This window comes from Erithacus rubecula (assembly GCF_903797595.1).
Source record: "Erithacus rubecula genome assembly, chromosome: 2".
NCBI classification, from domain to species: Eukaryota; Metazoa; Chordata; class Aves; order Passeriformes; family Muscicapidae; genus Erithacus; species Erithacus rubecula.
This window is the reverse complement of record NC_136685.1, coordinates 95460653-95475054: the sequence shown is the minus strand read 5'-3', so window position 1 is coordinate 95475054 and position 14402 is coordinate 95460653. Positions and strand designations below refer to the sequence as shown.

Sequence of the window (14402 nt, the reverse complement as noted above, 5' to 3'; positions counted from 1 at the left end):
CTTGGCCATAGCAACACAGGCACAGAACAGCAAATGATCACAGATGTTTCATTAAAAAACCTGAGTTATTTCTGTTTAAACAAGTGCTTTGCACAGGAGGGCAGAAGTTAGGCAGTAGTGTTTCAGCAATTTCCAAGATGTCAAAACATTCCTTAGGCTGCAGGTTAAAGGATGAATCCATGGCCTTAATAGATGCTCTTCAAACATTACAGGCCAGCTGTGGATCAAGGTGACTGTAAGTAAATCCTGCTATGGACTGGTAAGTATTTCACAGATGATTTCCACATGCATACAAACATCTTAACCAACCCACAATGAAAATCACACACTTTTTACACTAGTCCAGTCTCTGGAAGAAGTTTAAATGGGCAGGTGGAATATAACACCATCTGAGACCAGAGCCAGGGTCTGCAGACAAAGAGAGAACACAGTGCTTTCTGTTTGCAATGCTGTTTATTTTAGAAAAGCCCCTTTGATCATCTGAATGAAAAATGTGGGCAGAAAAGTCACAAATGTTATAAAACAAAGTTTATTCTGCAATATTTTGTCATAATGAATTGCATCTCTTTGGTAAAAATAAAATTTATAAACATTTTAATTAACAGAGATTAGCATACAAAAAACTAAACTTTTGTAAATCGTCTTCAAAACGGGTAAAGGACTAAACCAGAGGAAAAAGGGTTAGAATTGGTCACCTACTGGCAAAATTATTCTAAACAAACCCAAGGACACTGCTTATGCTACATTAGAAACAAGCTAACGGGAATGGTTTAAAAACAACTCTGGTTCATTTGATCAGAAAGCATTCTTACAATTCACTTTTAAATAAATAATAGTTACAATGAATTGGCAATTATAAAATGTTTTATATCACTATATGGCAGTAACATAATACTTTTAATTATGCACTTCTTAGTTTGAAGAAATGTACATTTACAAAACAGACTTGATAATGGCACTGGCAGTTAGGTGTGAAGAATGTGCTTTAAGATAAAATAGCAGGTGCAACATTTAAAATATTCTACCTTTTCTTTTCAATAAATATTTTGACCACACCATTATTAATGTGTATGAGTATACTTCGCTTTAATTAAAGCTTGTACTTTTCAGGCTGATGAAAAGTTGCAAACCACACAACTTCCATTTTACAGTTGGATTTAAAAACATTTGATGTGACTCCTGCAGATCAGTAATTTAAGATTGGAACCTGAAAAGCCAGTATAGATTTGTACAGGAATCACATCAGATTTACCCTGAACAGAGCAACCTCCCACAGACACAGGTCTCATACACTTCTTCACTGCATTTAAAGAACTGAATGTGGTTCATTAATACTTTTCTTGCCAAAATGTATCCAAGTCAACCATTGGCATCAACATTTTACATATGTCACTAAAAAAACCCAAAGCCCAACAATCAAAATAACTTTTAATTATACTCCATTTATACTATATACACCAGGGTCTCTAACTGAGGTGGCAAACAAACCCAAACCAAACAGATATGTAAGAGAAAGGAAGGGCAGCTCTTTTCCCACTGCCAAGAGAGGTGTTCCACAACTCAGCTGTCAGTCCTTGCTGCCAAATGTGTGGCCAGAGGTCTGGGACAACGTGGTGGGACAGGGCAGGGGCACAGCTCATCTGCCTTCCCCTTTGGAAGCAGAGAGGGAAGACAGCAAAGCAGGAAGAGCACGGCCCTGCCACACCAGCCTGTGTCCCAGAGAAAGGCTGTGGCTATTCCCCCTTCCACAGGTCCAGTTCTCCCAGCTGTAAGGGTGGATGGGATGCAGCTTTCCCTGCTAACTGCTGGCTAGGAACTGGTTCTCACTGGTCACTGCATATGGTGATTAAATGCACTGTTAGCATCCCAGTCCTTCAGATATGCTGAAGTCATTGTCACCAGCTTCAGGGTTAACAGCAGCACAGCCACACTCCCAGGAAGTATTAACCTCCTCAAATTTTATCTGAGGCAAAAAATAATTCAGAACCAAATCAAATCATGGAGCTGACTATGAACACAGCTTCCAGAGTACCTGGATCTTGATCCAGCTTTCACTGGAAGCTACAGAAGGCTGCAATCACTTCAGCAAGAACCAGGCAGCTCCCAGCACCCCTCCTGAACAGTGTGAAACTGAAATCATGGCAATGAGCAAAACCTCAGGCTGCTTACAGTATTTCTGTGTATCTGAATCCTCCTTTTCACATTGACACAAGCTCTGCCCTTCACAGTTTTCCATGAGAGTTCAAAAGCAACCCATGAGCAAGAAGAAGCAGTTCCACCAAGCATTCACATCTTCAGCTCCTGAAATCCCAAGAACCACTGTGTTGGTACTTTTCCTTTAAATGGTGAGTTTTACCCCTACTACCCATCAGTAACACATCCAGTATCAAATCTAATTGGCTAGTGCAGCACTTGTGGTAGCCAGAACACACACACATGCCTGCACACACGTTGCCCTGTTACAGGTGTAGGCTAACAGGTGCTGACACAAAGCAGGAATGAAACAGAGTATTTTCCTTCCCTTTCAAGAAATAAAACAAGACATTCTTAAAACTGAATTGGAAAAAGAAAAAAAACCCACAAAAAACCCCAAAAAGCCCAATTTTTTTTTTCCTCTCCTAGTGTTTGTGCTTTAAATTCCAAAACACAAAGAATCTCGAATATTTCACACTTGATCCAACAGCCATTGAGTCAGCAGGAGCACCACCGTTGTCTTCAAGAGGCACTGAATGGGCCCTCAGAGCAACAGACCTTCAGCAGCATGGCTGTGTTTGCATTGGAAGTAGACAGTTTAGGACAGAATTCATCAAGAGACTGACAAATAAGGGAAAAAATAAAGAAAAAAGGGGCAAAAAAAACCCACATTAGTCTAAGAAAGGCATTCAAATAGCCAGGAAAATACTCCCTTAGGGAAAGGTTAACTTTTGGCTGAATCCAGCACTGTTTTCAACAGTGGACATTGGTTTCCTAAGTGGCTCTGCTCCTAATTTTCACCCAGCTTGCCCAACACCTGGTGGAAGCAGTAGCTTCACGTTGGTGAGAACGTTTATGGCACATCATGCTACCTTTCAGCAACAGGAAAGATGACCTTGGATAGCTGTATACAATTCTGCAACATACTTAAGGCATCCTTGTATGTACAGTACTGTTAAAACCCACTCCAACAGAACTGCTTACCCATTTTTTGAACAAAAAATTAAAAAAAACCCAACCAAACAAAAGGCATAATCTACAGGAAGATGTAAATAATCACCACTGATTTTAAAAGAAAAATAGGGATAAAGTTCAACATACCACAAAAAAACATTTTTTGGCTGAAGGATGTTTAGGAACTATAAAGAGATTCTCTTATTGCAAAATGAATTTGAATCCTTTACATGGAAGTCAGAGCCCTTAGACAGAACAAAATTCACCTCTGCAGATGGGGCCAGCAGAGAAGTAAATATGATCCACAGTGTGCATCTGAACAAACGTATCTCTGAAAAAAATTAGTCAACTATTGAAAAGAAAAAAAAAATTAAAATTATCATTAAGAAGTATGCTTTTGGGTTTTCACAAGTCATGCATATCTTCTAATTTGTGAAGATTAAATGTTTCCTTTTTAGGTGGTGATTTAAAAATAAACGGCTAAATTATAGTTTGCGCCAAAAATTAAAAAATAAAAGCAGTGAGTCCTCTTATGGCTTTGATCTCCCTTGTGAAGGGCAAAAGTAGAAGAGTATTGCCACAATTAAAAAAAATATATGTATATATATTCAACACTGACAAACACATTATTTTTTCCTTTGCTTGTGACAGTGGGTCTTTGCAGTACTTATTAAGGAACTCAAGCAGGTTTGGATGCCAGCAAGGTGGAGCAGAGACCCCGCTGCTTCCTTGAGCTCCTCATCGATCTCCTGGCACAGCTCCTGGAGTACTTTCTGGCTGGGCTGGCTTTCCTTGGAGGCATCCCCACAGGGCTGGGATGCATAGCCACTGTCTCCCAGCGGATCGTCCTCGTAGTCGCCGTCCGTGTCGGGCTCGCTGTGGAAGCCCTCGCTGCCGTCGCTGCCGTCGCGGCTGCTCTTGGACAGGAACTCGTAGACCTCGTCCAGGGAGGAGAGGGAGGAGACGCTGGAGCGGGAGGCGCAGCGCTGCGAGCCCAGGCTGCTGGCGCTGTAGTTGTGGTCCTCGCTGGGGTCGATGCTGGCGGCCGCGCACTCGCTCTCCCGCAGGCTCACCGAGCCGGCGGGATCGAAGGCGCTGCCGTAGCTCCTCTTCTTGGGCGCCTTCAGAGGCTGAGCCTTCTCACCTGTGGAAAACAGGATGTGTCCCTAGGCAAGTGCCCCAGGGAGATCACCTGCACCTGGCTGCAAGGCAAACTGAACTCCAGCACTTGCAGTCACAGTGTGCCCGGCTACTGTCACTCAGAGGACAACAGTCAGCACCTAATCTCAGCTAAGAGCTAGAGGAACAGAGAAGCAGCCAAGAAACTCTTCTTACTGTCTAGCACAGAGAGGGCAGAAATAGAACTTTGAAGAAAAAAACAGGAATAGAACCTTGCAGAAAAAAAATCAAAATTAACTGCAAAAAGAAAAAAAGGCTGCTTCTAATAAAACTCTTGTAATGCTAGCTGAAAGAATAATTAAACCTTCTTGACTACTCTTTCTGTTTGGAAACTAGACCATACTTGTTTCCTGAAATTTTATACAGAAAGTATTTAGTTACTGAGAAGAGAAGAAAAACAAGAGTAAAATGGCTTATGCTTACAGTCCAGCATCCCTTGTTGAATGGAAGTATTTAACAGCATCATTGCAGTAGCAGCATCAATATCAGATTCTGTGAAGCAGAAGCAGCAAAATGTTAGAACTCAGGCAAGCCTGACAAGATGAGGTCTCTAACATATACAAAGAATACATATAAATATATATATTTGCCTGTACTGGCCTACAAGAAAGAGCAAGGGTGGGGGGAATGTACAAACTCAGACAAAGCATGACCCTTGTACAGCTCAGTGCTGTTCCAGATCAGCCTCATACCTTAACTATGACATTCAAAGGCTGAGTTCTCACGTTGCACTCACTGAAGCCAAGAACCAGTGACACAATTAGACGTTCATGTGACAATGCTGTTGCTATACTTAACAACTGCCTTTTGTTTGTACCAGTTGGGAGAGAAAGATTAGACACATGGCACAGCAAAGCACCTCAGCAGCTCCATACCCTGGTGTGTGAATATGCAAGGCTGAGAGCAGCCGTGCCCATTAACGCAGCACTAATTGAGCACAGCTCCCTCCTCCAGCACAATTCTTCACACTAGTAAGTCAAATGGAAGAAATTGAGACTGCACGGGGGGAAAGGGCACTGAACTGCTCCATCTAGGATGCAAGGGGATCTAAATAATAAATAGGCACATATAAAAGGTTGAGGTGAATTGTGGCACTGTTAGCTGCAGTGAGAAGCACTGTTGTAAAATGCCAGCTTTGCAGAGTAGATTGCTTACATTTCTGACAGATACCTTGAGGATAACAGGGCAGAGAGTGACATCCCTAACCAGAAGAAGGTGAAAGGGAAAAGAAACAAGCACACCTTTCCCACTCACTTCAGGACATGCTCTTGCCCTTTGAAGAGGAGGAAATCCAATCCATTCTTTGGCTCACTTCTGCAATGGATGATGAATACTCCTTACACAGGACAGAAATGGGTATGGTGGACTAACCAGGGAAAAGAGGAACAAAGAGACAGCAAGCTCTCACAAGAGCCTGGGTGTCTGAGAGCAGAAGATCACATCTGAGGTGTAGATAGGTATGTACATATGTATGAGCAGTGAGTGGAGAACAGGGCTGGAAGGGACCAGCAGCAAGCTGAACAGGCTCTCAGTTCTGCTGAACTGGAACTGTGGGAGGAACTGTTAAAGCAAAACACCAGCAATGCCATTTTTGATTACATTTGTTTTCTTCCCCACATTACAGGCATTAACTGTATCACTGAATTTAAGGGGAGGGTAGCATTGTGAGGGGGACTCCTTATCTTGGTAACTGTCCCTAACTTCACCCCTGGTCAAGGAGAAATTTGAAGAACATGACACCTTGGGAATGTTGTACCAACATGGGAAGGGGACTGAGCTGCTGTTTCCAACACAGGTTATAAAGTGTACACATTTTCCCCCTTTGTTTTTCATGCCTTCAATTTTAAATCCAGCATACTTTAGGCTCTACTCCATTGTGCTCACAAAACTATGTTTTTTCCTTCTGCTTTGGCTTTCTTTGGCAGAAATGGAGCCCCTGAATTCATAGGTTATATGCACACAACTGATAAAAAGAAGTAGAAAAATAAAGCATGAAAAATTACTGCTCCATTAGTGTAAAGAAGTGAAATATTCCCATTCCTTACTTGCTATCCCAGACATTTTATTTTATCATCTGATGCTGGTATATAAGCACCAACCACCTTGTTAAAATGACAAGCAATCAGAGGCATTAATGCAATGCAGGATTACTACCTACAAAGAGTGTTTCTGTACCTTAATACTCCCAAAATATGAGGACAGGCATTTCTGCAGTGGCTTCTTAGCAGTGCTCTGTGTCACTGACAATGTGCTTGGGCTTCATTTGTGATTGCTCCTCTCAACAGTGCAGTATTTCCCAAATTTACACTTCTCCAGCAGAATGGCTGAGGAAGCACCTTATTACAAGGAATTCTGTTCATCTGCACAAGAGTTGCCCTATGGGACCCCAGGAACATGAACAGCTTGCCTCTAATACCAGAGAAATGCTGAACAGGCTTCCCCACGAGCAGAAACTAAATTACACCAGATACCCATCATTGTTCTGGCAATGCTGGTGTAGCTAAATGGAAGAGGCAACAGCAGACTGACAACCTCCAAACCTGTCACAGGACAAACCAGCAAAATCCTTAGGAGGAGAGGGATTTCTTGTTTTCTCCACAAGCCCTGAGAATCCCAGATCCAGCAACCCTGCAGCAGCCAGCCAGCCAAGGGCTGTCTCCCTGCCACCCAGATGCCACCACAGAATTCCAGCTGGGGTGCATGGTGATCATCACCTGTGGGCCAGGTTGCTGCTTGGTCTCCAAAAAGCCTTGGCTTTGCTGCCTAACCAAAGCTGCTGGTTTGTGGCCAAAAATTAAAAGCAACCTTCTCACCTCTAAGTCTACTGAGCCAACAAAATCAGGGAGCTGGATGTCTGATCAGGTCACTTGGGCAGTGCCTTTCACTATCCTGTTGAAAGAGGTGTAACAACACTCCTCTGCAACACATTTTGTTAGAGTCAACCCTTTTAAAATCGAGTACTGTTCACTTTTCAGCATTTAAAAACCAAAGTTGTTATTCCTTTTGTCTAGGAAGAGCATAATTAAGCTTTATTAGCGAGGTGCAAGAGCTGTGCTCAACTAGCTACTTCAAAAGAAATGCTGCAACTCCCAGCACACTTTCTAGCTCCCTCTAGGTACTACAGGTTTTATACACTAACATTTGCTACCTTTGCTTCTCAGCTCTTGGTCTCCAATAAAACTGATAAAGAGATGTGCAGCTTTCAGATTCGTTTTCTACTGAACTCTTCATTAAGTAGGTCATACTTGGGAGTGATGCATGTGCTGAATATTTTGCTGCCAGAACAAGATGGCCCCAATTACACCTTGAAATCCACCTCATGGATTTAAAATTAATCCAGAAGTAGCTAATAGAGCACACATGTATTGTACTACACCTGGAGGGTTTTATCATCTAGCAAACACTGCAGAGCAGGGACAGAGACAACATCAGCTGGGCTCTGGTCCATGCTGGTGCCCAAAAGCAGGGGAGGAGGGTGAAAGGAAATTCCAAGTTTACCTTTGAGAGATCGGCCATGATTCTGCTGAAGGACCGAAGTCAGGTAGTGAGGGGACGACGACCTACTGGAAAAGAAATTCAACAGCTCAAATCCAAGCCCTGACTGGGCAAATCATTTGTACAAAGTACAGCAGACACAATATGATGATCACAGAAGGCTAAAAACAAAACTAACCCTATTCACCAGAGGAAGGCAAGCAATTTCTGCTGCCCTCAGTAAATGGCTCAGCACAGGTTCAGACTTTGTGATTTAAGCCATCAGCAGCACTTGGAAAACACTTTCAAATACACACACTAAGCAAAATACTTGTTGGCAAGAGTCACTGACTTCTACAGATTTCCTATACCTGCCTAAAGGCTGGGTTTTAAACACAGGTATGTATTTTTTAGTACATAAAACCTACACATGAACAAAACATTAGCTCATATAGGGACGCTCAGAGGACAGGTTAGGACCAGTTGTGATCATTTGCTTTTTGATGTTGATGCTATCCAGGGTGGTTTTTTTATAATCAGACCAGCTTTGCACCAAAGTACCCTTAAATCCCTCACAAAATAAAGGGCAAGTTAAAGCTTTCACATGTTTTTCTTTTCTGCTACACACTCAACCCTAATGATTCAGTTTCTTATAAATATATTAGTGAGCAGATAGAAATAACTACAACAAAAATAGTACACACTATTAAAATTGCATGAAATGTAGCAATGTGCATCTTTTATAGTGATGCTGGAACAATCTGAAGGGAGATGGCAGAATTTTCAAGCCCAACTTGCAAGAGAAACCTCAGCTGAATGGCAAAAATGTGCAAAACTAGAGTTCACTGTCTTGTGTCTTTTCTTGTAGTGCAAAGGGAACGGATCAAAAAATGGGTGAGGAAAAAAAATTAAAAGAAAGCAAATAAAGAGAACCCAAAATGTCTGGCTTTGCACCCCTCTGATCCATTGTACAAAGAGATGCTAAACATCATCATCCTTTTGTCTATGCTCAGATCCTTCAAAAATCATGTTCACATAGAGCTCCCCCAAAGTCAATTAATGCCTGGTATTGATTAAGACAAGCCATGCATAAGGTATGAGCAAGGTGAGGACTGTGGCTGTGCCCAGGGCTGGAATTTGTGTAGCACTAGAACCAGAATGCAGCCAGGGGCTTCACAACGACTTGTTGAACAAGCTGTGCAGAAATAAAATGCATCAGGGATGCCAATCATCTATGATAATACAAATTTCAGTGTCACTAGACACAGATTACAGTTTTGGAAAGCTTCTGCTCAAAGCAACAGCTTAAATTTTATTTTAAAATCATGCTGACTGATAGGCATACTCCCCACAAACACATTGTAAAATAATCATGAACACCAGTCTTCCCACAGGAAAATTCAGAGACTGTCACAGCTGAATTTTAGGATCACTCTGAAGATAAATTTGGACAGTATTTCAGCCTCTCTCCAGCTGAACCTCTGAGCTTCCTCTCTCTCTACAAAAAGGGAGATCCTTGGGGGCCCTTTCCCAAAATCAGGCCAGAATTTAAATCAAATCTAAGCATGTTTTTCTGTGTGTGATGGAAAGTCACATAAATGTTTTTTTACTATTGAAGGAAAATAAACCAGTTTTCATTAGGGAGCAGTTTGGTATCTTAATATGTTTTTTTTTTTATTTTCTTGTACTCATAAATACAAGCACTGCAAAACCCTTCCAGTGTTGAAATCAGTGGGAATTTTTCCATGTGGCTTCATTAGATCCAGGATTTCCTTGTGATTGTTGGCAAGTGTGACTAGTCCTTCAGTAAAGGAAAAAAAAAAAGTTACCAAAAACAACAGCTTCAAAATAAAGTCCTCATCTTCCAAGTACTTTAGCATGCACGTGAAATGTCTCCTTCCTCACACCTAATTTTGGTATGTTGCATTTATCCAAGCTAAATAAACCACACTGAACACAATTTTAGCTGAACTGATCCTGGAGATTTTAAAAGCTTAAGTGGTGAAGGCTCTGAACACCCTGCCCTAGGGTGAGTCTGTCAACCCTCTGCACCTCTGGCAGCACACACAACATCCAGAGGTCCCTTCCCATCTGTATGATTCTCTCATTTTAAAGTCTGGCTGTACTAACACAGAGCATTAAAGCTTTCAAGGACCAAACCTTGAGTTGTACCCAAAACCAGAAGTCCATACCCTTACACAGAGACATTAAAGCCTGTAAAAGCATTATCTTCCAGAGCCCAATTACAGTAATTTCAATAATCTTTATTCCCATAAAATCCAAGCAATACCACCACTCATCTCATAGTTTCCAACCTGACTACTTCTTAATACTTGTATGTTTAAGGGTTATTTTAGTAACACTCTCAATTCCAACAGAAAGCTGGAAAACAGGATATTTCTGCCTGGCTTGTTCCAGCCCAGGCTGGAGAGAGACTAGAGACAATTAGTTGTATCTTGTGGGTTACAAACCCCACTGGACAAGGCCATGGCACACAAAAATCTTGAGCCCCTAAGGCTTGCACAGGGGTGCCACCCCCCAGGGTTGGTGTCCTGTTGGACCCTGAGAAATGTCTGCTCAGTGAAATCCTACTCCAGGAATCCCAGCTCTTGCTCTTTGTTAAGGAAACTCCATGCAGTAAGGTTAAGGCAAAGGGCAATGTACAGACACCTTAATTACCTCTTATCTCACCCAAATTCTTTCCTGAACTAGACAAACCAGCTGCATGCCTTTCTCAGAACTGAGCTCACCCAACGTGCTGCCCTGCATTCTGTCCTCCTGCCTCCACAGGCTGACCCAGATGCTGCTCCTCTTCCTCTACTCAGGATACATGAGTTTGACTTCAAATTGTCCAAAATTGCCTAATCTTAAAACTGTGTTAGTAAGGAAGTCCTGGTTTCAGAAGTCTTGCATGCCCCATCTCATATTACATTTATGGCAAAGGCTCTTTTCCATCCCTGCTTCAAAAGGCTTTTAAACAGCCTCAGAGAAAAACAATCCTCTCAGAGCAGCATCTCAGCACTTCAGACTCTGGAAAAGTTGGACTGTTTTTGACAAAAGCACAGACATATTTTATATCCAGACAAGTGACTTACAGGAGAAGACACTCACCTCCTCCACAGAGCAGCAGCAGGCACCACTCTAGAACAGCCCTGATGGACTGTGCTTGGATGAGGATTTTGCTCCAGTTCCCAGGACTGCCTGCCCTCTTGGAGAAATTGGGCTCTCCAGAAAGCAGCCAGCACACCCCTGACCTTCTTTCAAACTTCCCAAGTTATTAAGAGACTTGAACACACCCCAGATGTGCTATCTGGAAAGCATGAGCTCATTGCATCTCCCCACCTCATTGAGCTGGTCTCACCTAAGGCCCACTCAAATTCTGCTCCTGGGTGGCAGCAGATAACAGCACTTCAACACTCTGCCATTGGAGCAATGTCCTGCTCAGATGAACACTTCCACCTACCTGGGTGGCGACGCTGGCGGAGTATAAAATGCAAGTGCTGAGGAAAAAGGCTGTTTTTTCAGTGCTTGGACAAGATTGGGTTTATATTTTGGATCAACACACCATAATGACCCTTTTCCATTCACCTGCAATGAAGAAACACAGCAAATTAGAAAATCCAGGACCAGGCTGGTAGAATCCTTTCTAATTCAGTATCCCCAAGCTGCAGCACAGTGCAATGACTGCAGGTAGGCACACATCACTGCACTGCTGATGCACAACATCCACAGGCAGCTCCAGTGTGGGTGGTCCCAAAGTTAAGAAAATGGTCCTAAGACTCTCATTATACACTATGGAAGCACCCATCTTACAGCTGGGATAGCATCTCCAAAACCCCTTCTCTGAAGCCCCATTCCCATCCCTATTTGTCCTCTAAATGCTGTAAACCTTATTTTAACACTCAAAAGCACAGCTGTGAGTTTAAGGATCTGTCCAGGCACCAGCAAACTGATCAGCAATCTTTTCTTTAACAGGTTTCTAGGTAAAGAAACCAAATCACCTTCCCCTTTGGTTTAGATACCCATTACTACATATACACATACTCATTAAATTTTACACCACCCTGGAAAAGGATCTTGCTCAATGCCCAGCTACAAAATAGGTTATTCCCACTTTATCAAAATCTGAAAACCTAATGAATGTATTTTTGATGCACCTAACAATGTAAGCAACCCTGTGCTTGTCATTCTTGATATTAAATTCATGATATTGAAACTTCAGGAAGATAAAGCATCACTTGCTTATCTCAAAGCTTTCTTCACAAATTTACTGACTAAAGAACCTATTTTTTTGAGCCTGCTAGTTCTTACAACTTAAAGAAGAAAATTAGATAGGACATTTAAAACAATTCTATAATTACTGACCTGACACATCAGCTAAAAGCTCTGCACATAATAGCACCACATTTTTGGGGGAAAACAGATGCTACAGAAATAGAAATATACATGGCTAAAGGATGGGGCAGCTGTACACCTGAACAGAAGGTCCTTCTAAAGATTTTTGGGGGCAGAAACCCAAGCTTCATGGAAAAGCTCCCGTGGCCAGCTGGCCTCTTCCTGCCAGAATTACAGGGGGCAATTATACCAATTTATGGATGGATGCTCCATGACTTACTCTAGACTAAAAAGGACTTACAAAGCATGAGAGTCTGTGGTTCTATATAAGTCACAGAGTTTTCTGAGAAAATACCTTGCTATCAATAGAGAAAAATCAAGCCAGGAAGAGCCTCAGCTGAGAAAGAAATGCAACTCTGCAATTGCTGCTGAAGACACTGCCTTTAATAAAGATCTCTGAGCTGCTGCATCTCTCCAAGTGTTTTTTTTTTAACCTGAATCTTCCTTATCCTTACCTTTCCATGCTAAAACTGAGCACAGCCTGTAAGACACTTATCAAGAAGCTTACTTTTAATTAATAAACAGCCATGGTGGCTGGCAGGATGATTTATCCACCTAGCTACTAACAGGGAGCTTCCTCCCAAATGGCTCCATCCATCATCCCAGTGACAGACTAACACCCCGATCCTTTTCCTGCACCTCTCCCAGACCCCCTTCCCCAGAAGCCCAACCATGGGCATCTGGCTTTTTCTTTTTTTCCCCTCTCCCTTTCACAGTTTGGAGGCTGTTGCCTCCAGGGAGCAGCAGGAAGTCTCCTGATCAGCAAACCACTTCTCTACACTGTTTATCTGCTACTTTAGGTGAGCACTTTCTCTTCATGCCTCATTCAGTTCAGCTGCTGGCAGTCAGTTTCCCTCTTTGATCCTCCCAGCAAGGTACTCCTCCAGTTTGCTACCCCGACAACAAAACACAAGGATTTTGGGTGGGTATTGCAACAGCAAGCTGAACCCGGGCACACCCTGAAGCCATCCAGATACTGACAGATCCCATGCAACAGGCAGTAAACAGGGTGACTTCTTCTTTGGGTCATGTGTAATGTGAAACCACACTTCCACCCACCTTTGGAGATACTAAAAGTAGACACTGAGCTGAAGAGATGATGGGGCTGCTCCTGTGCTTTGCCTGCACCCTCTGCTTAGCAAGGGCAGGCAGAAGATTTCAGCCCAGGTCTGAAATCAAGTGTCACATGTTAGGGGAAAGCCTGCCACAGCTGGAGCTGGAAATGCCACAGAATCAATATCCACCTTTAAAACAAGCCAGAACAGACTGTGCCATTCCTCCTAGCAAGGACTAATTCAGGACACTCTAAAATGCTAAACTGCCTTTGGAGGTTAGTATTTCATTTCAACTGTGAGACAAGTGTTGGAATGAAATGTAGGTGTAACTTCTACTTATGATCTAAAGAAAAATCCCTCCAGAGTAAGTGAAAAGAGGCCACCAGGCTCTTACTCTGCAACTCAAAACAGGGGCAATCATATAGTTCTGAGATTAGTTTTTGGTATATCACCTTTTCTGCATCTTTCTAATGTTTCTAATTTCACTTGCAGGATTTTATCTAGGAAAAAAATAAAGGAAGGAAAATAATTCCTGTGTTTTGAAGCACGGAGCTATTTTGTAAAGACAGTAAGTTTCCAGCCCTGGCATTTCAGGGCTAGATTACAGAAATGTGGGCTGGAAACAAAATGCCTCCCGTGATCCAGCTTTATCATTTACCACACCCCACCACAGTCCCGTGAGCAAAGCCCAAAGAGCAACCAAAGCAGAGCTCAGTTGGTGCTGGTGGCTCAGGCTCACTGCAGGCACATGTCCCCATGCTGCTGAGAGCTGTCCATGCATCAGCCTCACACCTGGGCAGCAGTCCTGGCTCCATCAGGTAGGGACAGTGCTCACCAGCTGCATCCACCAGCAAGGTGAACCACTGGAAAATACTGTCTGTGTGGAAGGAGGTATAAAACACATTCACCAAAAGGTTTACAACATAAAAGGCATCTCTCTCCTATCTCCACAGGCTTATGGATTGGGACCTGCCCTGCTCTTTGCCCAAATACTTGAAAAGCTACACAGATTGTTTATCACCATGTCCTGACAAAAACCCCCACAAAAATAACCCAATCACAAACAAAAAAAAAACCAAAACCCTAAACCCAGGAAAAGGAGGTTTGTTGAAGATACTCAAGCCCTGTAATTCCCAGCCTCTAGAGGAAACA

At 42.6% G+C, this 14402-nt stretch overlaps 1 protein-coding gene across 1 annotated transcript in view; it reads right to left on the bottom strand.

Annotated features, from left to right (window-relative positions):
* Positions 1-434: 434 nt before the first annotated feature.
* FOXN2 (forkhead box N2) overlaps positions 435-14402 on the bottom strand; it is a 28981-nt gene continuing 15013 nt past the window's right edge. The window contains 5 exon segments of the mRNA XM_079329681.1: positions 435-3860; positions 3862-4291; positions 4750-4818; positions 7825-7889; positions 11264-11388. Of these exon segments, the coding sequence (XP_079185807.1) occupies positions 3827-3860; positions 3862-4291; positions 4750-4818; positions 7825-7889; positions 11264-11388 (723 nt within the window). The 3' untranslated portion in view covers positions 435-3826.